At 35.8% G+C, this 24,014-nt stretch overlaps 1 protein-coding gene across 4 annotated transcripts in view; it reads right to left on the reverse strand.

The window, feature by feature from the left end:
- HDAC9 (histone deacetylase 9) overlaps window positions 1–24,014 on the reverse strand; it is a 451,614-nt gene that overhangs the window by 78,813 nt on the left and 348,787 nt on the right. For all 4 annotated transcript variants that reach the window (XM_061356435.1, XM_061356432.1, XM_061356433.1 and 1 more), the window contains 4 exons: window positions 23,677–23,732; window positions 23,347–23,434; window positions 18,902–19,021; window positions 18,425–18,522 (listed from right to left, as the gene is read on the reverse strand). In XM_061356435.1, the coding sequence (XP_061212419.1) occupies window positions 18,425–18,522; window positions 18,902–19,021; window positions 23,347–23,434; window positions 23,677–23,732 (362 nt within the window). The remainder of the gene's footprint in view (window positions 1–18,424; window positions 18,523–18,901; window positions 19,022–23,346; window positions 23,435–23,676; window positions 23,733–24,014) is intronic.

Below are 24,014 nucleotides of genomic sequence, written 5' to 3' on the forward strand. Positions count from 1 at the left end.
TGCTTTCTACAAGCTATTTCGTATTGCTAAGAAAAGATAATTTATCTCAGTATGTTAGCCCCTTTAAAGCTTTCTCCAGACTGAAAGATTAGTTGAGAGACAGACATAAACTGGTTACAGCATGTGTGTTTACATTTTGACATTGTGAAGCAAACAAATTACCATGGGTAGTTCATGAGAGCTCTTCAGACGTTTCACAGGCAGCTTAAAGCTGTATTGAACATGTCTACGCTATTTTTTGCAGGTATAGTATAGGCACAATTTGAGACACTGGCTTAGAACAATATCCCTAACCATGTATGGATGAAATAATGGTTAACCATTACCTAGAATATAGATTAATTTAACCAAGGATGAAATTCAAATCCAGATGCAGACACCTAACTGTGTATAGTAAAAGTGTATATGTTAGCTGAGGGTCTAAATTCTCATCATATCTCATGGAGACAGAGGATTCAGTTCAGTTACCTACGTGAAGATACCCAGCAACTTTTTTGTATGCAGGGATCTAACTACCTATCCTAGCTGCCTGCTGATTCTCACAGAGATCCTGTGCTACAGCTGTTAGCCCCAGCAGTACACCTCAGCTTCTCCAGTGCATTTCATCCAGTGGCACTGGATTTGTATGTTTTTGACAACTGAATAGAGGTCCTAGTTGATACAGGCAGTGAAGTCTAGAAACCTATTCAAAAAACCAGTGTATATCCATGCTCAAGTGTGAGCCCCAGAGTTCTCTCAATTCAGCTGACTTTATCACCCAGAACTCCACAATGGGAAAGTAGACACTGCTCACATGCAAATGCCTACCTTGTAGACACATGGCTGGATTTCTGAATTTGACCCTGAATTCATCTCTGTTCACATGCTAGTTTTTAAATATAACCTAGTGTGAAATAAGAAGCAAAAAATCACAACTTCTTCAATATTATTGAGTCAATCAAGCCAAAACTCCAGCAAAGATACTGTTTTAGAAAGCCACCCATTAACACTGTTAACGCTCCATCCATTCATAAGGTACTGGGGAAGAGCAGGTCTCCTGGGTAGAGAGCAGAACTCAAGCTTCTTTTTCCAAATATAAAGTCATCTCTCTTCATGTTCAAAGCAGAAAGGACATAAGGAAGTGAATTGCATCTGTGTAATCAAAGTTTTCAACTAAGATCTGAAAACGTATGGCTGCTTTCCACATTTTCCTTTAGGGTACTAATACAAATTGTTTCTACACAGCAGGCTGAACCTTCTGTTTCTTCTCAACAGCTTGTACATTGCTTTTTTCCCAGTGCAAAAATAATAGTCTCATCTGGGCAGCTAATTTTGTAATAATAGCAACAATAATTATCTAGATTTTATGAAGAATAGTAGTGTTCATAAGAAATATGGGCAATGCAAGACTTAGCACTTTGTTAATTCCACAATCCTTAAGCAACCTCATATGCCACAAATAGTATGGAACTTCAATTACACAATAGTTTCCATTAAATAAAATATTGCTTGTTTCTTTAATTAAAATGTGAGAATTATTAGTCTACTTTTTAAGACATCTAACATAGTATTGACTGCAAATTCAAAGTAATGCTTCATGTTATAGTTAGAATAGAACTTCACTTCTCCTAAAAGTGTTTTAAGGACAATCATAAATAGAATGCAATGGGATATATTTTATTTTTTTTAAAGAAACATTGAATTTGTGTGTGTTTTCCTGTGTTTTATTATGGCACTATCAATCACTGGCGTTACTTTGGAATACTGTACATATGAATTAAATTAAGGAAACAGAATTATTAGGAGAAACTATGTAGCTAAAAGTACTCCATTTTTCTTCATGCTAAACCTGATCTTATTAACAAGCAGGTGCAAGTCTTCACACTACAGCCAAGAACAATAAAAAAGCATGCTCATTTTTCCTCTAATTATTATTTGCTTCAAATCACATTAGCTCCCATCTGTTTTATGTGATATTCACCATAATTCCATTTTATTCTTTTCAAGTTTATTGTAGTCATGGAAATACGAGTACAATCTTTTTATCTCCCACATCACACAAAAGTAATTATGAGAATATGGTATATGCCACGATATGAGGAATGTATCCCAGTCTAATTCTTTGGTCAAAATAATTGCCTACCTATGTCAGCCTCTGTGAATGTTCTCTGAAGTGAATTATTCCCACTGAGTGCAGCAATGACAAGTCATAGTCAAAAAGCCACATTTATATACTTTAGGTAGGTAATGTCCTTATTCACAATTTCACTGTTCTTTACCAGGGCAAAGGATGCCTGAAAGCAATCTATAATTATACAAACAGGTAAAGTATCAAGCATCCAATTAAATGTTCTTAATGGCATTTGCTTTCCAGTTACCCTCTTGTTATCAAAGAGTGTAAAATCCATTTAATGGACAACAGAATGCAGTGCTGCCAAAACATAAGTCATGGTCATTGCATTTGAAAGCACTGAACCCAAGTGGCTCAATTTACCTCTTCTTTACACATTCCAAAATGATACAAAGGCAAAATAATGAAAAGTAGAATCAAAATCTACCCTCAAATTTAACAGAAGATGGATTTTCTACCTGAAAATTTTAACAGAAGAGCAGACAGATACATGGAAAGATGAAACCTAATGGTAACTTTTTTAGATCTGTCATTTTAAAGAGGCATGAAGTTCACAGAATTAGGTAAAGTAATGAAGCCAAACATTTTTGACTCAATAAGTGATTTGCTGTGTGGTCTCTATAATGTTTTGAAAATACACACCACCATTACAGCAGATAATGAATACTTTATGAATATTCTTGATTGACTCCCTTTTATAAAACTGCAGATTTACAGGCAATTGTAAGGTGTACTACCTTAAAAACATTGTTAAAAACCTTGGAGAAGAGTGGTTTAAGGATCCAAGAAATTATTTCCTCGGTCACTATCTGCTGCTTGACTTACACTACCCACCTAAGCTTAACTTTGTAAAGTTTGTAGACAGATGTGCAAAAGTCAAATTAAATCACCAGTAGATTTTATAATCCTATTCCTTCAGTTAAAGAGATCATGAGGTATATGTGCAATATACTAGATATATGCTATCACTGATAGGTTATATAATCTCACTTCTCCTAGTCAATTAATCTTTTCCAATATATGATAATATTGTTATATCATCATATACATTTCTCTGAATCATGCTAGCCCCTACAAAATGTGAATGCTGCTGAAAGTACAGTCAGACAAGGATTATAATCTACAACATTAATAGCCAAACTACAGCTAAGGAAGCAAGGCAGAGGAAGTTTGTGACTTGTTATTTTGTTATAAAAAGTGAAAAGAGCAGTACATCTGCCCAGCTGGAAATATTGCTTGTAGGAACTCTCACACTATGACACATACACCACTATTTTCTCACAAAATAACCTTTTGTATTGGAAGGGAAATGTTTGTTTTCTGATAATTGTAATGAATTATGATGATTTCAAAAGATATTTTCTCAGCTTAGGGAGAGATTCAGTAGTGCTAACAAAATGCCCATCAAGATAAAACCAGGCCCCAGTGATGCTCTCTATGAGTTTAACAGGTTAAAAATTAACAAAATGTTGATAAGAATATTAAAGCCTGCTGCTTCTCTTTAACTCCTATAACCAATATGCCATTATACTAACACAGAACATGTTAAAATGACAGGTCATATGAAAGGGAAGAAAAATAAGAAACCTTCAGGCTTCTTAAACAGGAGTCCTCTGTTTTAAAAAATCTTCAAATCAAATAAAATTTGCATTATAACATTATTTATAAAATAACATAAGGTGAAACTATCTTGAGTTACAGAACCTTCTTTGTAGAACAGAGTTCCCTTTAGGAAAGGGCTGAATACTTTGCAGAATGTATTTTTGTGATAGTTCTAATTTTTATAAAAGAACACAGGACATTTTCAAGCTTTTAACAAAAACAAAAATAAAAGAAATAAACAAAAAGAAAACACCCCAAGACAACATCAAACACACAAAGGAAACAAATATAAAATCTCACTGAGTAGACAGCAATAGAACTGATTTTTGAGTCCTTTCTAACTTGTTTCTTGACTCATGGAAAAAAAATTTGTGTATCTTGATCAGAACTTCACAGTTTCGGTCCCACCAGAAAGTAATATTCATCAATATTTCTTTTATTATGTGCTAGTGTTAGTAATATGGGATCTGGCCCGAATCAGCCAATATTATATGCTTTTATTAATCTTGGGAGGCCCAATCCAGAAAACATAAATGCACATGTGTAACTTTATTCAGGCTAGTAGCCTGATTGACTTAATAATGAGTTAACATGTAAATATATTCAGCCACACATCTAAGCATTTGCAGGATCTGTCACAGGTTTCCTGACAGCAGTGCTCCCAGGGACCTCAGAGGCCCCGGACATGGACACTGAAGCCTAAGAGATGTTTCTTGTACTATAGAGGTCTAAATCTGAAAACCCATTCATACACACAAGTTCAGCAGCTTCTTTTTCCAGCAGCTACACCAGCTGGAGCACCTAAGATATTAGGGCCAAATTCTGAAAGTAATTATTATAAGAGAATAATTCACAACTAACATTGCTAAAATACCTCAACTGTTGCTTGCCTTTACAGTATTTCACAGGAGCCTTTCTGTTTTTGGAGAGCACGTTACAAGTTACCCTTAAGATATCAGGCTGGCTGTAAGGAGTCAGTTCTGTAGGGTGTCAGGTCTGCAAACACACCGTAGGGGTTTCTCACTTATTCCCACTTCAAAGAACCATTAAGAACAATTTCTCTTTATTACAGATTTTAACTAGATTTCTTTCCCCTGTGATGATTAATTAGGCGTTTGTTACAATTTGCCTTCTTTCCACCTCCAAGAGTAAATGTCCCTTTCTGCTAATCAGACACAAACAAAATGTTTTGAAAAGTAATCACTTGCTAAAAGAAGAAAAAAAAAAAGAAATGGAAATTGGGCTTCTGTGTTGTGTGGAATGTACACACATAGCACAGTGAAATTTAACACGGGTAAATGATCTGACTACCTCAAAGTGAAATTTTTGCCTTCCTACAGTGGCCTTTCACCCTGCCCTTTCCTCCAATCTGAGGAGAGCTGATGTTGATGGAACATATAATGGCTCCTTTCCTGTGTAGTAAAGTCAGCAATAAAGCTCAGTAATTAAGGTGACCAGGGAGGCCCAGCCCAGCAGGCTAGTGGTGTGGCGAACACTTTCAGAACTTCAAACAATATCAAAGTCACTGAAAAACTGGCCTAGTTCAGGACTGGTTTGAATTAAGCCTCACTTCCACACGCACTTTTCAAATCCAAGCTCAAACAAGAAAGCCAAGGCCTTCTGGATTTCATTAGAGCCAATTATCTTATCTGTTTCATCTCAGGCCTGACCCTAAGGCTGGCAAACAGCTATTCAGTGCGTTTGTGTGGTTGTTTGAGAAAGCATCCAGCCAGCCAATGGCCTGAGGAACTGCTAATTAAAACACAGTTGCCCCCTGCCTTTAGTGATTAAATATTTTCAAGCTTTTGTAAATAATTTTTCCATTCTTTGCCCCAAGCCTCAGAGGTCCAATACATGCAGTAATTTATTTAGTTTGTCAAAGTATACTGCTGGAAATAAAACTAGAATAGAAACTTAGGAAACCCATATTTTGCTCAACTTCTGCAAGTGACATTCTACAAGCTTGCAAAACATGTATATCATCTCTTATGTAATTAAGCCTTAATAACCCCATTGTGTTTGAAGTGCTACAGTGTATAACAGGCCCTACATTTTGTTGATAATCATCATGTTTCCTCAGATGTCAACAAGATATGTATGCTCATGGGCTTAATGAGATCATAGACACTGTGGAAGTGATACTGAGCAATATCTGTGCTCCTGAGACAGATGGACAGAGGGTGGATCACACTTTCAAAGCCAGCTTGGGGAAGGACTCCTACCAGTAGCATACTTGTATCTGAGTTGACAAAGAACAGTTCCAGAATACAGGTCCCTGCCACCATGTCCCAGATAAATTCTAGTCATTAAAATTTGCATAAAAGGGAAAAAAAATTAATGTCTTTCCTCTGAGCTAGAGCACTTAATCCCTCCATCTCTGTTTCAAGTCTTTCAAAAGGGGGAAAACACCCCCTTTCACACCGTATCAGAGAACCAGATTCTAGTCTGGTTGTAGCCTTTGCCCTAGCCTTAGCCTTAGCCAGGGCACCAGCTTGTGTGATCCCATGTCTCACATGCAGCCACTGTCGTCAGTATCAGGGGTGTGTACCCTCATGGAACATGGAAGGGAGAGGAACAGCTTACATCTCCCAAAATAATCTTTTAACTCCTTACATCTTACTATTAGCATTAATAATAACAAACCCATTTATATTAGTACAGTGTATTGGAGGTACTGTCATGAACAAAACCCCCCATTGCATAAGATACTGCAAAGAAGGAATAAAAAGATGACTCCTGTCTATATATTCTATGGAGACTTGGGGAACTACAGGGAGAAGCTGAACAAGCTAGAAAATTAGAAGCAATTTTAGCAGTATAGGAATTTAACTACTGCCCAGTTTGTGGGAGGCATATAGCAAAATAGAAATGTAATAAAAGATTTCAAGGAGGCTAATGAAGTAGGCTTGTAACTGCTTATGAGAACACCCTACAAGTATGAACATTCACCAGAAAAGAAGCAGAAAAACTATACCTGATGTCATGATCTGGAAAATGAAATTCATCAGAGCATTCTGAGAATGACATTGCAATAATAAACAAAATAGCAGAAGTTTAGAAATCACCTTAGCTGGTTATAATGGTAGCACATTCTGTATTTCAGACAAGCTACAGAAAGAATTTGCAAAATTTAGACATTGCTGTGTTGTGACTTCCAACAGAGAAAGTCAAAGATAACACAAGAACTTGTCAGACTGTCAGATAGAAAATGGTTTTGCCTACAGAGAGTGGCAGCAGGAAGCAATAAGAATGGGTTGGGGGTAAAAGCGTGGTAAGGTTGAGTTTGAACAAAAGACAGATTTGCCCAATTAGTATATCATAAAGTTATTATAGATTTTCATGATGCAGAAGAGACATTCCTAGAACAGAGAAGTAATTCTCTGTCAAACAGTAATCGGATTTGCATTGTGGATTCACTGTCCTCTAGACAGACACAAAGAAATAGAAGAGACCAAGAACAAAAGCAGAATGTAATGGAATCACTGAAGAAAGCTAAAGGAGTAAAATGTTGATTCTTCCAAAAGATAATTAAAGGAGTTATTTGAAATCTTGGCTGGAGGCCAGGCACTACCAAACATGGAAGCCAAGGAAGGATGAATTTTCAAGATAAAGATCATCAGGGTCAATAGAAGTGGATGACACACAGGATAAGGAAAATTAAAGTGAGATACAGTCTGATTTTTTGGGCTAGGAGGGTTTTTTGCTAAGAATGGTTCCAGAAGAAAGGAAGCCTGAGGTGGCTGAGATTATGTTTTGAAGATCTTGAACTGATCCAGGGGACAGACAGCAATCTGTAAACTCAACAGTCTTGGGCATAGAGAGGGATAAAGGAAGGAGGATGATAGAGAACTTAGAACTTTTACTCTTCAATGAAACATGCTTGTATCACAAGGGACAAAAGCCTCTTGTGCAGGGTATGAGAGGTTAAATAGATGAATAAGGGAAAAGCTTGTGTCTCAGATTGGAAGATAAAAGAGAATGAGGCCTGGTGCCAAGCAAAGAGTTTGAGAAGGAGAGCAGATAAGGAGCTACTCTGTGATCAGAGGCATAGGACAGAGCTGTGGGAGGAAAAAGGGAGTTAGGGCTGCTGTGAAGAATTTGGTAGGTGGTCAAATTATGACTCCAAGAGAAAAACTGAAAGGCAAAGGGGCAAGGGAGGGAGTATTTTAAATATTGGAAATTATGTCTACAGTTTAGTACTATTAGAAAAGCATTTTCAATACTCTGACATTCTTAAATTTGCTCTGCAAGACCACAAAAAAAACCAAAAAAAAATTATTTATTTTGTTCAGTGATATTTTACATAGGGGCCAGTGACTGAGCTTGACACAGAGCAAGTCAAAATTAATTCAAGAACACTCATCCACTGCATGTTTTCACTTTCAGGGGCAGCTAATACTTCTTATCAGTGGCCTGTCTGATGGTACAGATTGAGAATGAAATCACCTCCTTCATGATCAGTTGGAAATCACAGGTTGTTTAAGCTGTTACAAACTCTGCATTTCTTTTCCTGGTTTTGCTTGCAGTTCCTAAGAAGAAATATATTGAAAATTATGGGTAACCTGTTGAAAGGTGTTTTCTTTGTAGAACAAAATGAGGTAAATGAGCAGATAATAAATTGTCATTTTCAGATCCAAGAGGAATCAGTTTCCATGGAGAGTTCATCACATAGGCAGTGAAGCAGATTTTAATGAAGCATGAGGAGTGAGAAATCCCTGAGACATAGGAAATGAAGCACTGACAGAGGTTTAAAAACAATACTTTCTTCATCTGTAAATATCTTTATTGAAGACATGGGAAGGTTGGATTGGATAGGGAGATAATTAGCCCCCATTCTCCCATCAGCCTAATAACCCTGTAGATGTACATTACTATACTTTTCAAAGGGAAACTTCTTTTAAGGGGAGGATGGGGAGGGGAAGCAACATTCCAAAATAGTCTGACATCAAAGGCATTAACTTCAGATGTGATGAGGTCAGGTTCGAGTACCTGATTTTTAAGAATAGAGGACAAGAAATTTTTTTTAATCATTCAGGGATGGAATTTTTCATTGAATGTTTTCTTGCTTCCTAGGGTAATGTCCTCACCATAAGGCTAGAAACGAGCATTGTCACGAAAGGGTTTGAAAAGCATACTTAGTTGTTTTCTTGGAAAATTCCAAATAGTTTTAGTTTTGTTCCAGTGTAGAAAAAAATCACATGTCAAAACCACTGACAGTTGCTACTTACTGGAATTACTGTTTTTGTTCATCTCTACTTAGTAATGCACACCCTGCACAGAAGGGAAAAAGCAGCAGAGACCAGCTGATTTACTGTAAGGGATTAAAAAACCCAAATAAGTTGCTTCTTCCCTTCAGCCCTCAACCTTGTATCATCTGATAAGCATGTATGCTCCTATGCATGACATAGGAGAAATGCACCCCAGATGTAGATATTTTTCAACCTGGTTTTATACTGTGTTGAGATTTGTTTGGTTCAATTTTTCATATTTTGTAATAAATTAATAATTCTGGTGACTTCAACAACTGACATAAATATGGCTGTAACACTTGTAGGAGTTAAATATATGAATCAGCTACTGAAATACTTTGAAAGCTTATTTTGTTTCAAGATATAACAACTCATGAAGCTGCTGGCATATAATCTTAAATATCTGATTGCTTAAATAGGTTAAATGTTGTCACACTATCTAAGATAAGATCCTGAAGCATTTACTTGGAGAAGAGCCTCTGCTTTCACAAATTCTTTTAACAATGACTTTTGCAGGAAGCTACTATTTTATATAGAAAACAACACTATATCATAGCAATGAATTATGCTGGCATGCAGAACTGAGACTTGCGTTACCTAATGACACAAATGATCAGTTTACTTCTGAATCCTGACCCTAGTATATGTGTTCACAGGACATAGGCTCCATTTTTCATGAAAAAATGTACAAATATACCAAACATGATTAGTCACTCAAGGACTGAACATTTTCCTTATATTGTCTGTAAGAAACAATGTCGAGGAGTTTGAAGTCTGATGGATTCCCTCACACTGGGAAACAATTTATTCTGCAAGAAGATGCATCGATTTAATGTGGTTACTGGTGGCCCAAGCACTACTGTTAATACCACATAATCATGAGTCATAGACCTCCCTGAACTTTTTCATTAGATATCAATTTTTGAGACTTTCATATTTTCATAGTTTTAAACATCTCTCCACAAGACTAAAAGCTGACTTTTAAAAGTAATAAAATACTCAGAGTTGGGGCTCCAACAATATCCAGTAATAAGAAACCTCATAAGATCTTGAAGGACTGAGCAGAGTGCTATTCAGCATAATTCAGGATTTCAAAATCTGACTCTTGCCAGATTTTTCTATTTTTCTTCAGAATTACTGGAGCTTTATTTGCTAGAATATACTTTCTATGAAAAATACTTATTTATTTCATTCAATTACTTTGTGGCTAAAATGTAGCACATTAATCATTAGGATTAAAAAATATCTCCAAGGAGTTATTGGTGCAAAAGCACAAGAACATCTATAAGCAGAGGCATGCCCTGGAGGTACCCACACAAACCTACACTGAGACACAGGTGCGTGAGCACACACAGAACTTCACAGTACTTCTTTGCAATCCTGCTTATATTTGAAAGGAGCAAAATAAACTCCCATTCCTTTTTCTTCTTTAAGTATTAAAAGAATAGTGGAGGTCTCATTAGCTAAGCCGGCTAAAGAAAGCATTAATCAGAACCGTGTAGCTGAAAGGCCTCTGCTTCTGCTGTTCTTGAAACAACACTTCTGTCTGATTCTGGATAATGGGCTTTTAATAAAAATATCCACCAAAGGAAAACAATTAAACAATACATAAAGCACCAGGGTGCAATCTAGTGGTTCTGTTAGAGTCTGGAGCTGTTCCAGCAGAAAACATGTGGATATTTTTTACAGGCTACAGTGTAGTTCTCAAAGTTATTATAAAACAGCAAAATTTAAATTGGGGCTGGACATCTATACAGTTTCTCAGTGTTGCTGTAGGACTTTTAATTCATACCTGACATTTATCTCCATTGAAATGCCACAGATATTCTGATTTTTAAGATAAAAATACCTTCTGTGCTCTTGCTGCTGTTTAATTTCTTCCAGGATCTTTGTGGTGATATTTCTCACCTTTCCATCAAAGTATTTGACAATATGGCAAGTCTTTATCCATACACCTTTATTCTTTCATCTCTCTGGCTTGACGAAAATTGGAAAATGGTTATATTGGAAAAGAGCTCAGGTACCTTTCAGTACTTTGAAACTACAGGCCATGTATGGCTTGGGGTTTTAATCAAATAGTTTTTAACCTGAACCACATAAACCTGACACATGCTATATTTTATTATCATTTAACCTCCACCGCCTACTCTGCCTTGTCAATAAAAGAAACTGTGCATCTGTAGAAAAGTAAACCAACACTAATAAATTTCTGTAATGAAAGATTTCATTTCTCTAGTTCCAATGAAAGAGAGGAGCATCATATACAGTTTTAAAAATCCTGGTACAGTAAAAGTGAAAATTTATGGTAGTTTGGTGAGAAGAAGTTAGATTTTTCCAAATAAAAATAAACAAGTAGGAAGAACAAGAGGTCGCAGGTTATAAACACTGTTGCCAGTTTTAGTTTTATGGTGAACTTTGAAGTACAAAAAAATTTTGAAAAGCTGTTTATACCAGTGTTTCAAATGCTTTTAACTCAGCTTCCCCATTTTCTAAGGACTCTGTCCCTATCCCCATCCCCACGACACCAATCATCTGAATGCTCAGAACATTTGTCAAGAAACAAGAAAAAAGCGTGAAAATTTACCATTATTATAAACCCTCCCCCACCACACTCAGAAAAATATTCAAAAGCCACAAATCCTCAGGACTATTTAATATTTACATATGAAACTTGTACTCTAAGCAGATTTAAAAAAATATTAGTCCAAGCAAACTTCTACCTTCTTCAAACTTCTTCAAAAGGAACTGCTCGTGCACTCTTAAGATATCTTTTTACAGCTGTTTGGTGTACCTTTCTTTGAATTCGCCTAAGACATTTTCTATATCAGAATGGAAAAGAAAGATATCACAGGTTAAAATGCTCATTTTTAAGGGATACTTGGAAGAAGTAGACAAAATCAAATATTAAAAACTGATTGAAACTGTTAACTTATGACTCTGAAGAATGCTGTGGGTGACTGAGGGCAAACTATATACATCTATATAGAAACCATTGTATAGATTTCCTAGAGCTTCCATGACTGTGTTCTGTTCAGATGTACTTTTCTTCATAAAAGCAGTACTATGCCTATGACAGTGCAGAAGGATTGTGGATGATTAGCACTCCCAATAATGTCCACCTACATTTGAGTAAATCATTATCTGTCTGTCATACATATGACTCAGAGACTCTGTCTTCCTCTTTGTGCATGGAATGCTGAATACATTGCTGTCAGCAAATAGGAAAAAGAAAGAGCAATAGCTGGGATAATCTTTATGAGTTATTGTAAAGCAAAATATTGAGAAGTAATTTATTTCTGTCAGTATATATGAACATGGCATTTTGCTCGTTTGAGGCTATTGCCAATGGAGTTCACTGATGACGTAATACAGTTCTGAAGATGTTCTGTCTCCTTCAAGTTCTTTTCTTGACTCATGAAACTGAGCAGCTAACTTGGCTTTTTTATTTCCTCTCCCACACTTTTGTCTTTTTATCTCTTCATATTTGAAGCAGAAACTGGGTCTTACCATATTTTTTTTTAGACCCAGTCTAGCATAATACAGCCTCACCAGCAGCCCCTGGAGATTACAGTCATAAAAATTAATAGCATTAAGTTATGGGTATTTAAAAATATTTTTTAAAAGAACGCTTTTTCTCAAAAGCTATTATTGGTGGAATTCATTAAACATTATCACAGACCACCACTGTTCTATGACTTGCTGTAAATAAGTAGAGCTAGGAAAAATGTTGATTATTGTGTCTTACATTCTTTCGCTTACCAGAAACTAAATTTCTACTCAGAGTTATAAAATATTGCAGAACAGTGGTGTCAAAGAAAACCATGATAATATTCAAAATAATATAAATTGATGGTTCGCCCTCATGTGGTGTATTTAGCTCAATTCTATAAAATAGCAGAGCTTCAGAGATGAGCAATTAAAATGACTTGGCAACTGGAAATATTTCTAAATGAAGAGAGATTGAAAAGACCAGAAATATTGTAGTTTGAGAGAATACAAATAAGAAAGGAAATGACACAGATAATGCAAATATATTTAAAATAACAAATATGGATAACTAAGAATACACATTTCATCTACACATGTAATACATGAACAAAGAGATATTTAATGAAAGTGGAAGCCTAATTATTTGAGCTGAAACAACTTTTTTTTCAGACACACATTAAGACTATTAAATTCAATACCAATAAGATACACAGAAAATTAGTTATCTCCAATTCCTTAGTGAAGAAAAAGTTATAAAAGTGAAGTTTAAAGGCAAATTAAAATAATATATACAAATACACTATGTATACTTATATGAAAAAAATAAGGAAAATACAGCCATGTAGTGTTCCCCATAGGGTTTATGTATCAAACTGTAACTTAAAGAGTCAAAAAATTCTTATCAGTATCTATGCTGAAACAGAAGAATATGAAAAGAAAAATATATCTGAAAAGCAACAAAAGTACATTTACAAAGTTTTTAATTTGAAGTGTCAAATTTAAATGTCATCATACCAGAAAATATAAAAATAAGGCACAAAAACGGTTGGTATACATCAGTGCAATCTCTCAAATAAATTTAACTATGATGTTTAAGTCTACAAGACTGAAATGAATATATCAGAATTCAAAATACAGAATTTTAGACACATTTCTCCCCAAACAAGCACTGAGAATTGTAAGAGTGTAGATTTTATGCACTTTTCTTTCATTTTTACACTTTAACATATATGTTTTCAAGTAGGATTTTAATTTCGAATTCTTTTTAGATAAAATTATTATTTTGGGGACAATTATAAATTTTGTCCTGTATTTTAAATTGGATCATGCATATAATTCATCCTGAACTATGACTTAACATCACCTATGCCTTTTGAATTTCCTCACCTCCTTAAATTAAAGTCATACATGTGGCTGCTAAATATTGGAACTCAAAGATAATATTATAATGAGCTATTTCTAATCATTCCAAGAAGCACATACACACATACGTTTCATTTTATGTAAACTTTTATGGCCAGGTTCATTGATATGCTGTGGCTGTTTTATGCTACTCTGGAGAAGAGAAAAGCAGCCAGTGCATACTGGCTGCTTAAGCTAAATTTACAGCTCCTTTGTTAAATAAAAGCAGTGCAAAGCAGTTGGAAGGCACACCCCAGTCTCATTCTGTCTCCTGCTTCTCTCTGACTCTCCTAAACACATTTGTTCCCACTGCCTCCTGTGTCTTCTATACTCTGCTCTATAGAAGCACATTGCGCCTGTCCTCTGTAAACTCCAAGTATATACCTATACATGTGTGCATGTACAACACAGACCTAAGCCCCTGTCTGCTGCCTCCTTCACTGAACCCATCTGGTAAAATGCGGAGCTTATGAAAATAATTATTTGAACATTAGTAGTCGACCATTGCTCTTATTTTTTTCTATAACTGTTGGCAGAAGAGACTGGATTACATCCTCATAAGCTCATGTAGAATTATTGTCTTAGAAAAGAACCACCATCTTCTATTGCTTTCAAAGAGATTAAAGCAAATTTAATGAATACTGCCTGAATAGATGGCAGTAAATGATGAAACAAAACTCTCTAAAGGGAAGGATACATGAAGCCTTGAAAATAATGAACTGTGCTTTGGTTAACAGGGGAAAAGAAGAGATACCTGCACTTTAGAAAAAGGAAATTATTTCAAGGATTTTTGTAGACAAGTTGTTTAATTGTGGTAAAACCTCAAACAAAACTTTTCTGGAAAAATCAAAAGGTACAGTGACTCAATTACTACACTTCCATTCTAGAGAAACTTCTCTCTCCTACATTTTATACTACATCCTTGCAGTTAACACAGGCAAAACTATTTTCTTAGTAGAAATGGGAAAGAAATGGAAAGGAAAATGTATTCTTTTATAGATGAAAGAGCAGTCTTCATCTTCAATCCAGTTACAGACATTTAAATTTTATTTTGTACTAGAGTTAGTTTAAAAATACAATAAAGTCTCTTCATGTAGCACTGAAATTAAAATGGCAAACACAAACCAGTACCATAATTTTTCCTGTTTCACAATAGAGTCCCACAGGAGCCACTCACTCAGCATGCCTTTGAAGTGAATATTCTGTTATGCCTCTAACTCATATTCAAATTTTCTGCATTTTTACACATGAAAGTTGCTTTTCCCTGAAGAAATAGAAATATTTTCTCTTAGTGTGGAGGAAGAGTGATGTGGAATCTCATTCAGTCCCAACAAGATGTACTTAAAATAGATTCACCTAGCCATTTATCCAGTGTAAAATAAGTAATATTCAGCTCCCTGAATGTGTCTGTATGTAAATACTTACATTGTTCTACAGATAGATTCTGGCCCGTGAACAATATACGTGATATCAACTATATCATCATATATAATACATTATTATGGACAAAACTCCTGAGTAAGAAAAAAACCTCGCTTTCTATTTCTGTGGATATCATTCAGAAGAATGTGAAATTTGACAGTCAATCAAGCAGTAACAAGCTACCTAGTGTCATGGTTGCTGACACTTCAAATATGTGCTTGGTGCAATTCTGGAAAGAAACTAGGGCTCTGCTAGTGAGAAAGTGAAGGTTATATGTACCCCCTAGGGAGCTTTAGATGATTTTAATGCAAATTTCTCAGTTTCTAAGAACTCAAAAGTTTAGGCTTCCAAGGCAGGCAGAAAACAGAAAATGTCACCTTCTTACCATACAGGCTCCACCTATCTGTAAACTTACACCTTGGATATTTTGCAGAGGACCTTCACCAGCTATCTCTCCTGATTTTCCTAGGGATTGAAAACTGCATAACCTCTCTGTTTACTGGGGAGTAGGTATGAAGCGAAAATCTCTCCATTTTGTCCCTTATTTTTGTCTTAAAATTGAGGATGTTCAACATTTTACCTACCCCTTAGATTGGATCTTTGATCTTCCCTGTAAATCTGTCTCTAAAGTCGATTTATCAAAAAAAAAAAAAAAAGAAAGAAAGAAAAGGGGGGGTGGGGGAGAAAAATCGAGCTTAGTTTCCTATCTACATAACTCACTGTTTATTTTCCTAAAAACTGACCTGTTGCAGGTCAAAACTCCAAAACAACAGCTGACTTGCAGGGGTATTTCAGCAGCTCTTCTATTGAAATTCTTGAAGCCTGTACCTTTCTATCTATGGCTAAGTGACTGAACTGTGGATCTCTCTTGACTGTCTCACAATTCTGGCAAAACTGAGAACACAGGCTATATGATGTTTGAAACTTTGGATAATAGCAGGGCTAGATTCTGTTCCACAGATTGTCTCTTTACTAGGAGTCACAAATTTAGCCAACGTTCAGACCAGATGCACATAAAATAGATACCTTGTTCTTCTTATGTAAGTTACAGATTTTTCTATTCACCCTTCAAAGTTCCATGCTGTTTGCTTCATTGATCCCCATTCAGATTTGTCATACCAGTCGTACCAAATCCATATCAATAATCCCTAGATAGAGCACAATGATTGTGCCCAAGCAAAAATGGTTTTAGGGTGTAGGGAAACATTTCCTGTCGATCCTACTGTTTTGGAGAAAAGGAAAACAGCAATAACTATTGTAATCAGTCAACAGCATTAGATTAAAAAATATAACCTTCACATTAATTACAACATTAATTGTGAGGTTAAATGTATGTATTGAAAAGAGAAGCATTAAATTTTGCACCATTAGCAATTCTTTTAGGGCAAATCTCAACTTTGACTTTAAACTTACCTGCATTAAAATAAAATTAAAAAATTAAGCATTTATATTAGTGGTATGTCTGCAAATGATCAGCTAGCATGTAGTAGCTTACATGAATTTTATTTTCCTGAATAGTGAGGTTTTACTCAGGAACAGATATTGAAATCCCTTTAAAACTGAAGCAGAGCAATAGGTACAGCAGCAATATTAGCTGCTCCAAACTATTCACTAGCGTGTCTTAAAATAAAACTGCAAAGTACATGTTTGACAAGGCATTATTAAGCCTAGGTATTTGTTGTCAGGATACCAGGGGTGCCAGTTATGGTTGTAGGCAGTTACATGAATCTTTTGTTCAATAAGTTGGGACCACCATTCTCCACAGTATTAGATGGCCAGATTACCTATAGCATTACTGGGACAAGTTGGATCCAAACCAAGAATTTTGGGGTGATCATACCAGATGTATTGATAGCAGACACTAATAGCAGTGATTTTAACCATCCAGTCCCCTAACTTCAGTAAAAATCTCATCAAAGAATAAGAAAGATCTTGGAAAGAGCTTGAGGAAATACTGAGGAGTACAAACTTTGGAGCCTGCCACTATTTAGACTCTTTTTAAAGACAGGCAAATATTGTAAATAAAATTGAAACCTTTTCCACAGCAACAGTGTGATACTGTGAATGTGTAATGCTGTTTCTGTGTCTAGGGTTTATACTTTTAATTCAGGTGTGTTGTTATCTGATCCTCTGCATATTATTTCATGGACTGCACAGGAATGCTACAGAAAAGGAAAAAAAAAGCTTTTATATTTTTTATTATGCATTATCAATAGAATATAGTAAAAGCTACATAAGATAAATGCACTACTTCAAACTAGAAGTCTTGAAAGTGGCTGGAAATACTTTACTTTTCTCATTGCCTTTTTTGCATATCAGTTTCCACTTTTCAAACACGTAGCCTTTGCGCTGTCTTGAAAGGTGAGTGCCCACTAAACCCTTCACTGGACTACTTGTAATGCAAGAAAATGGCATAGGTACGGCAGGACTACTGAAAGTCTAAAAGAGTGTGTTTTAAACAGCTTTTACCTCCTCTGGTCCCATAAAAATAAGACTAAAAATTATGACGCATTACTTATGAAAGAATAAAATTTCATTTAGAATAAGCTATTGAAAGTAAAGAGAAATACTTTCATGCATGCAATATTTCCTGTCATTTTTACTGTGACATTTCACAATTAACTTAATTTTCACAATAGAAGTTATTTACTTGTAAGTAAATTACACTTTACTGCAATTCATGGAAAAAGCCAATCGGTCAAATCTGTGTCATCACAATGAGACTTTAAGTGAATGGGGAATGCTGGATTTGGACCATACTTCATATGGCTTTCTATCATCTTCGTTACTTGCATGTAACTGCAACTGATCTGTGAACAGTATTTTCCTTCTGCCTGATATAATTGCTTACATTTAAATTCTGTAGGTAGAGAAGTGAACAAGCTCAAAGTCATTTTACTGGCATGATATAATAATGATAAAATGAGTGACGGATTAAACAGATTTTTAAAAATAATTATTCTGAGCGGGTGATCACAACAATTAACTTATCCATTTTTGTTATTTACTAAGCTTTTGTGTACTTGGATACCAGCATTAAATTAGTTTCACCCTGAGTCATTCTCCTGTCTTGCAAAATTTCAGTCGCTTTTGTTCATGTGCTTATGTTCTATATCCAGTTTTCAGAACTTTTAAAGATAAAGGTACAAACCTGAATGCTGTGAGATACTCAACATCACCCATAGGAGGATCCAAGCCACCTGTCCAAGCAATATTTATGTTATAACCTTCACCAGGGCCACTTCCAACCTGAAAAATAGGAATAAAATGCCAAAAAGAGTGAAGAGGTGAAAACAGAAGAAGGAAAAGAGAGGGAAGGCATGGGGGTAGGGGTGGCGGGTGGGGGGTGAGGTGGGGTGACGGTGGGGTGGGTGGCAGAGAAGAAATATTTCTTGTGTGCTTCAGAAACAAACATCAAACAACATGTCAGATCAGCCCAGCCTTGTTTGACAGGGACTGCTCTGAGTTATGCACTTGTTCTCCACTGGTCCCCTGCTCCCAGTAGACAATTTGGTAATCTGGTGTAATTTAAGGAACCAGAGAAGGACAAGAAAATTAGGGGCAATCATGCAACGCAATTACCTGAAAGATACAAATAAAAATGGGGGTCTAAAGAAATAAACCTAACCTCATTTGGGGCTCCACTGCCAGGGAAGAAGTTGCCTTCATCATAGCGATGGAGGGAAACATACAGGATGCTGGGGTCAGCATAAAAAGCCTGCTGTGTACCGTTGCCATGGTGAACATCCTAAAGGAGAAAGAAAACAGATGACAAATGTAATAATGTCCAACTCAGTGTAGAGAGCTCACTTCTGCTTTCTTTCCCCCCTCCACCCCTGTTTCTTTCCCTCTCCCTTGCCCTCCTTTTGTCTTTCTTTTCCCCCTCCCTTCACCACCCCATACTTCCTGAACTTTCAGGCAAATTACTCTTTAATGCACTCATTTTTTAAACTGGCTTCTAAAAATCAGGAAACCATAGCGAGCGTGCCCTGGAGACTCCAGATGAGCAGTCAGTGAGAAATCCCAGTCCTTTTGTACAATTAGATATTTATACACCGGCTCTTTGTACTCCTTGCCTCAGTGATGGAATCTAACATCCTGTTTTATGGAGGAATTTTATGACTTATTAACTGCCAACAGTTCATAACCCCTCAGGCTTAATTAACTAGCCTCATTGGCCTCTGAAGAAAGACTAATGTTTAAACTACAAACTAGTATTTTGCAGAAAGATCTATGGTTTACAGAGCTTTTTCACAATTCTTGACAGAACACTAAACATAAGTATATTCATTGATTTGCCAAGTTCCACTACTGAGGTCAAAGGCTCTGAGACCAGCTGAGTAAATTGGCTTTCTTGAAACATTCAGTTCAGTTCAGTCCCTCAGCAGTTAGATCCACATCAAAAGAGATGCCAGATGCAGAAAGGACTTTATACTTCATTTTTTGCAAAATCATGATGGCAACATTTGAAGACATAGGAATATGATCTCATTAGCTATTAAATCATCTGGCAGATAGGATGGTGCCTTCCCCAATCAAGGAGTGACCTTGGCCAGTCTCCATATTTCAAATATTATATAATGGCAGTGAAAAGAAATTCTGTCATTAAATGAAATACTGGAAAAGAAATGCTGACAGTATATCTGCATAACAAAGGCTGATGATGTCGACTTTTCCTCTTTTTTAGTTTTGTTTTTACAGTTCTACTATTGTACTATGTGGTTAGACATGCAAGAAGCTTTATAAGTGGAAATGGAAAAACCACTTGCCTTTCAGCAAAAGAAAGTTGAGTTTTTTGTAAGTTTATCCTCTACATTTGTAAGAAGCTGAAAAATTATGAATATTATTGATTCCCCTCCCTTAAGCCATTTTTTTTAAATTCCTCATATAACGAGAATTCACAAGGAGTACAGAAAAAGTTTGTGGATGGCAACACTATAACTGAGGCTGTATTTTATGAAAGCTAAGAGGTCTAAACCAAATTTAGTATCACAAAACGTACATTTTCCTCAGGTTATCTAGACTCCAGGAAGGTTGAAGTTATGTGTGTGCTGCCAATGGCACAGCCAGCACTGTGCATTGCTTGTGTTCTGCACCATCTGGTCTAGCCCATGACCTTCAACCACAATGTTCAGGACTCTACATTGATTGAGTCTTACTTGTACAGCACTGTGTTTCACTTGGACCTCCTCTGGGACCTCTGTGGGGTAATATTTTAATGGTTACTTTTCTTTCCTCAGTTGAAAGTACTTGGAAGAACATGGAGATGAAGTTGCAGCACAACTGTAACTTAATGCCAGGGTCAAATGTAACATATTTCGGAGGTATAAGGGAGCACACACTGCCGTAAGGATGCTGGAGATTTGAAAACAGCCAGCATAGTCTTAGAGGGCTCTGACTCGCAAATGAAGTAAGATCTGGAATGCAGACTAACTCCAGAATCCCATTCAGTCTTCAAATGTGACAGAATTAATTGGTTTATCCAGACCCAGATCATGCTAACATACATGCACATATGGATGATCTTGGAATAAGAATTGTAACAACAATCTGAGTTCTGTTGGCCATACAGATAAATCTGCAGAGATTATGGATAAAAACATAGTAGGACTTCATTTTTACTTTAATTAGTCTTTCTTTTCCATGCATGTTTGGGGCTTTAGATATATTTTTACTGTAACATTTTTCAAATGAGAAGAAAAAATATTAAATGAGCATAGAAAGAACTTAAAAATAAATTATTATTCAAATTTTTATTATTCAAATACATTAAATTCTGCTAGCTTTCTTGTCTAAACATTAATTCCATCGAGGATTACTGAGTTTTGAAGAGCAGTAACTTCTCTGGTTAGACAAAGGAGTGTGTTGTTTAAGACTGCGGATGTTACCACATGAGAAATGTGTTCATATTCTGCCCTTAGAAGATCGAATGTATTCTGGGTATATAAGTTAGTTCAAAAATAGAGATTTATTCAAATGATGGAATAAAGAAAGAAAAGCTGAAAGGGAGGTCTTTTATTTTAGTGTAGAAATAAATAAAAGAATGATTAAAAATTAAAAAGTTAAAAATTTATGTATGAACACATGTAGCCTCTATGAAGGCTACACTTGATTTGTAACTAGACTACAGTTTTAATGTATGGGACTGAATATTACTTTTAAATATTTACATTGTAGTATCATGTATAGCTGCCAACCTGCATGGGGTCCTGCTGTGGTAGACACTATCAAAATACAGTCTTAAAGGTTAACTTCAAGTCTAACATCTGTAATTCTAGTCTTTCCTTCAGATGTTCAAAACTCAGTAGACATAAAGACGTCACTATTAACTTGTTAATTAATTTCATTTGGATTGCAGTTTATCTGTAGTTTGCATACATAAGAAATTTTCCGTATTAATTTTTGTACATCATTGTTCTGATCATAGAGCAGACTAGGGATTGGACTGCAACTGCTCCAGGAATAAAGTAATCTGTGTCAGCCATATTTCTTCAACAGCTGAATTATTCTGGCCAATGGGACAGAGTCAGAGAGAGGCTGGTATTTCCCACTTACTTTCCTAGGTAAGGACAGGCAGTTTCACAGGTCATCATTTGCACAGGTAATGATTTGTACATTTAACTTTTCCTTAAAAAATTGAAGCTGAATTCCAAAGTGCTTATTGGCTAAGCAGGTCAAATGGAATTGGTTTCTTTTCCCAACAAAGCAAACGTAACATTTATAATCAAAAGGACTTAGAAACATTCACAAAATATAAAGTTTGAATAGGCCTTTCCTATTAAAAAACAAGAATAAACATCGAATTCATTTTTGGCCAATATTTACAGCAGTAAAACTCAATGAACTCTAAGATTCAAGTCAGCAAACAGATACAACACGCAGTGGAAGTGAAATCTTCAAAAATATTCTTGCAATTAGAATTATGTTTCTAATTGATAATAGAACATTCTGAGAAATATTCGAAAAACATTTTAATATTTAACCTGCCCATATACTTCTTCTACCACTCATTTTTCACTTGCCACTCCTTCTCCGACACTCCCTCTTTCTCTGCTTCTCTTCAACAGCCAGTACATGTTTAACTGAACAAAAGTGCTAGATGGTAAGGCCATGACTTCACAATAAGATTTAATTACGAGTGCAGATATGAACAAGATTTAGACTATTAAGCCCCGCACTTCAAAAACCCTTTAACATATTTTGTCTTTAAATCTTTTATCACCTGCAAAAATTAATTAAGTGCAGATGTAACAGGTTAGGTTTTGATGCCAGGGTTCATTTCCTGTCTATGCTTTGTCAGACACCCTATTACACCTCCTCATGAACTGTAGGAAAACAAAAATGGTGCTCATAAATCAGCATTCAACTTTCATTGGGCTGTGCATTGGGCTGATCCTTTAAGTGCAAGGCAGAACTCCAATTCATTATTCATGAAAATAATATGGACAACATGCCAAATGTCATCTGCATTTAAATAATCCATTTGTTAAACATATAAAGTATTGGGTAAGAATGCCTTCTATTAAAATACAAGACTAATCCAATGAAGTGGATTTTTAATCACGTAGCTTTCCTTAAGGGAACCATCAAAATCTGGCATACATGACTTGAAAACTCCTTAGAAGGAATGACCTGTTGATTTGTTTAATAATACCGAAGTTACACAACAAGTTGAATCATTGCTAGCTGGGGGAAGTGGCCAATTTGGTTACCGAAACAACATTTTTTAAAGCACATCTGACTATTTAAAATTTGTATTCTGTAGGGAAAAGTAAACTTGTGTTCTGTAGGGTTATTTTAATGGTGGAAGTATCAATTCATTTAAGGACCATAAAAGTTGCCCTGATCTGTACCTTCTTCTCATTAAATTGCAGTTAACACCATTAAAGTGAAACATAGATGTTTATGGCTTCAGTACTGCCATCCTGGCTTTAATGAGTTACCAAAATCAGAGAAAATACACACCTTTGTTGCTAGTAGGTATTTAAACCAGGAAAGTCTGACATATAAATACAAATTCATTATCTTTTATCTAGATGCACTGAAAGTGTGATGCTTGCCAAGAATACATACCAGATCTACAATCAATATCTTGCATACATTTAGCTTGTCTCTCAAGTATTTGGCAGTAATTGCAATCGAATTAAAAAAGCAGAACCCCCTGTGGAATAGAGAAGAACAGAAATAAGAAAGCAAATCAGTCAGGAAAACAGCTATAAATAATGTCCAGAGCATTTCGAAAAATGCTATATGATCTCTGATGCCATAAATCTGCTTCTGGGAGTACCTAGAAAACCTTTTCAGTCATCTGCTAACAATTACAGTTCTTCAGAGACATGCACAACACAGGTGATTGCCAGTAACCTTAGTGCTCCAAGATGGGCAATATTCCCTGGTACTTACATGGCTGTTGATTCTTCAGCATGATGGCCTGGGGGCCTTACAACAGCAAAGCCATTCTGTAAGAACAAGATAGGTTTTCAATTATCAGTTAAAAAAAGTACTTGACTCAGTGCAAAACAGAGCAGCAGGCAGACTGGATTGAAATCTATTAGAGGCTCTTGAGCACTTTTTCTGTCCAATTGTCCTTTCATAGTACTGCCAGAAAGATATTTGAGAACAGTGGCACATAAGCTTATACAAATATACACATGCTTATATTTACATACACATGCAACATTATCTAAAGAGGAGGAAAAAGGCAGGATGAGACAGCCGTTGTTATAAATTCTGCTGTCTAC

The sequence above is a fragment of the Neopsephotus bourkii genome, unplaced genomic scaffold, assembly GCF_033783945.1.
Source record: "Neopsephotus bourkii isolate Nb327-2 ecotype Australia unplaced genomic scaffold, CSIRO-AGI_Nbou_v1 NB_855, whole genome shotgun sequence".
Taxonomy (NCBI): Eukaryota; Metazoa; Chordata; class Aves; order Psittaciformes; family Psittacidae; genus Neopsephotus; species Neopsephotus bourkii.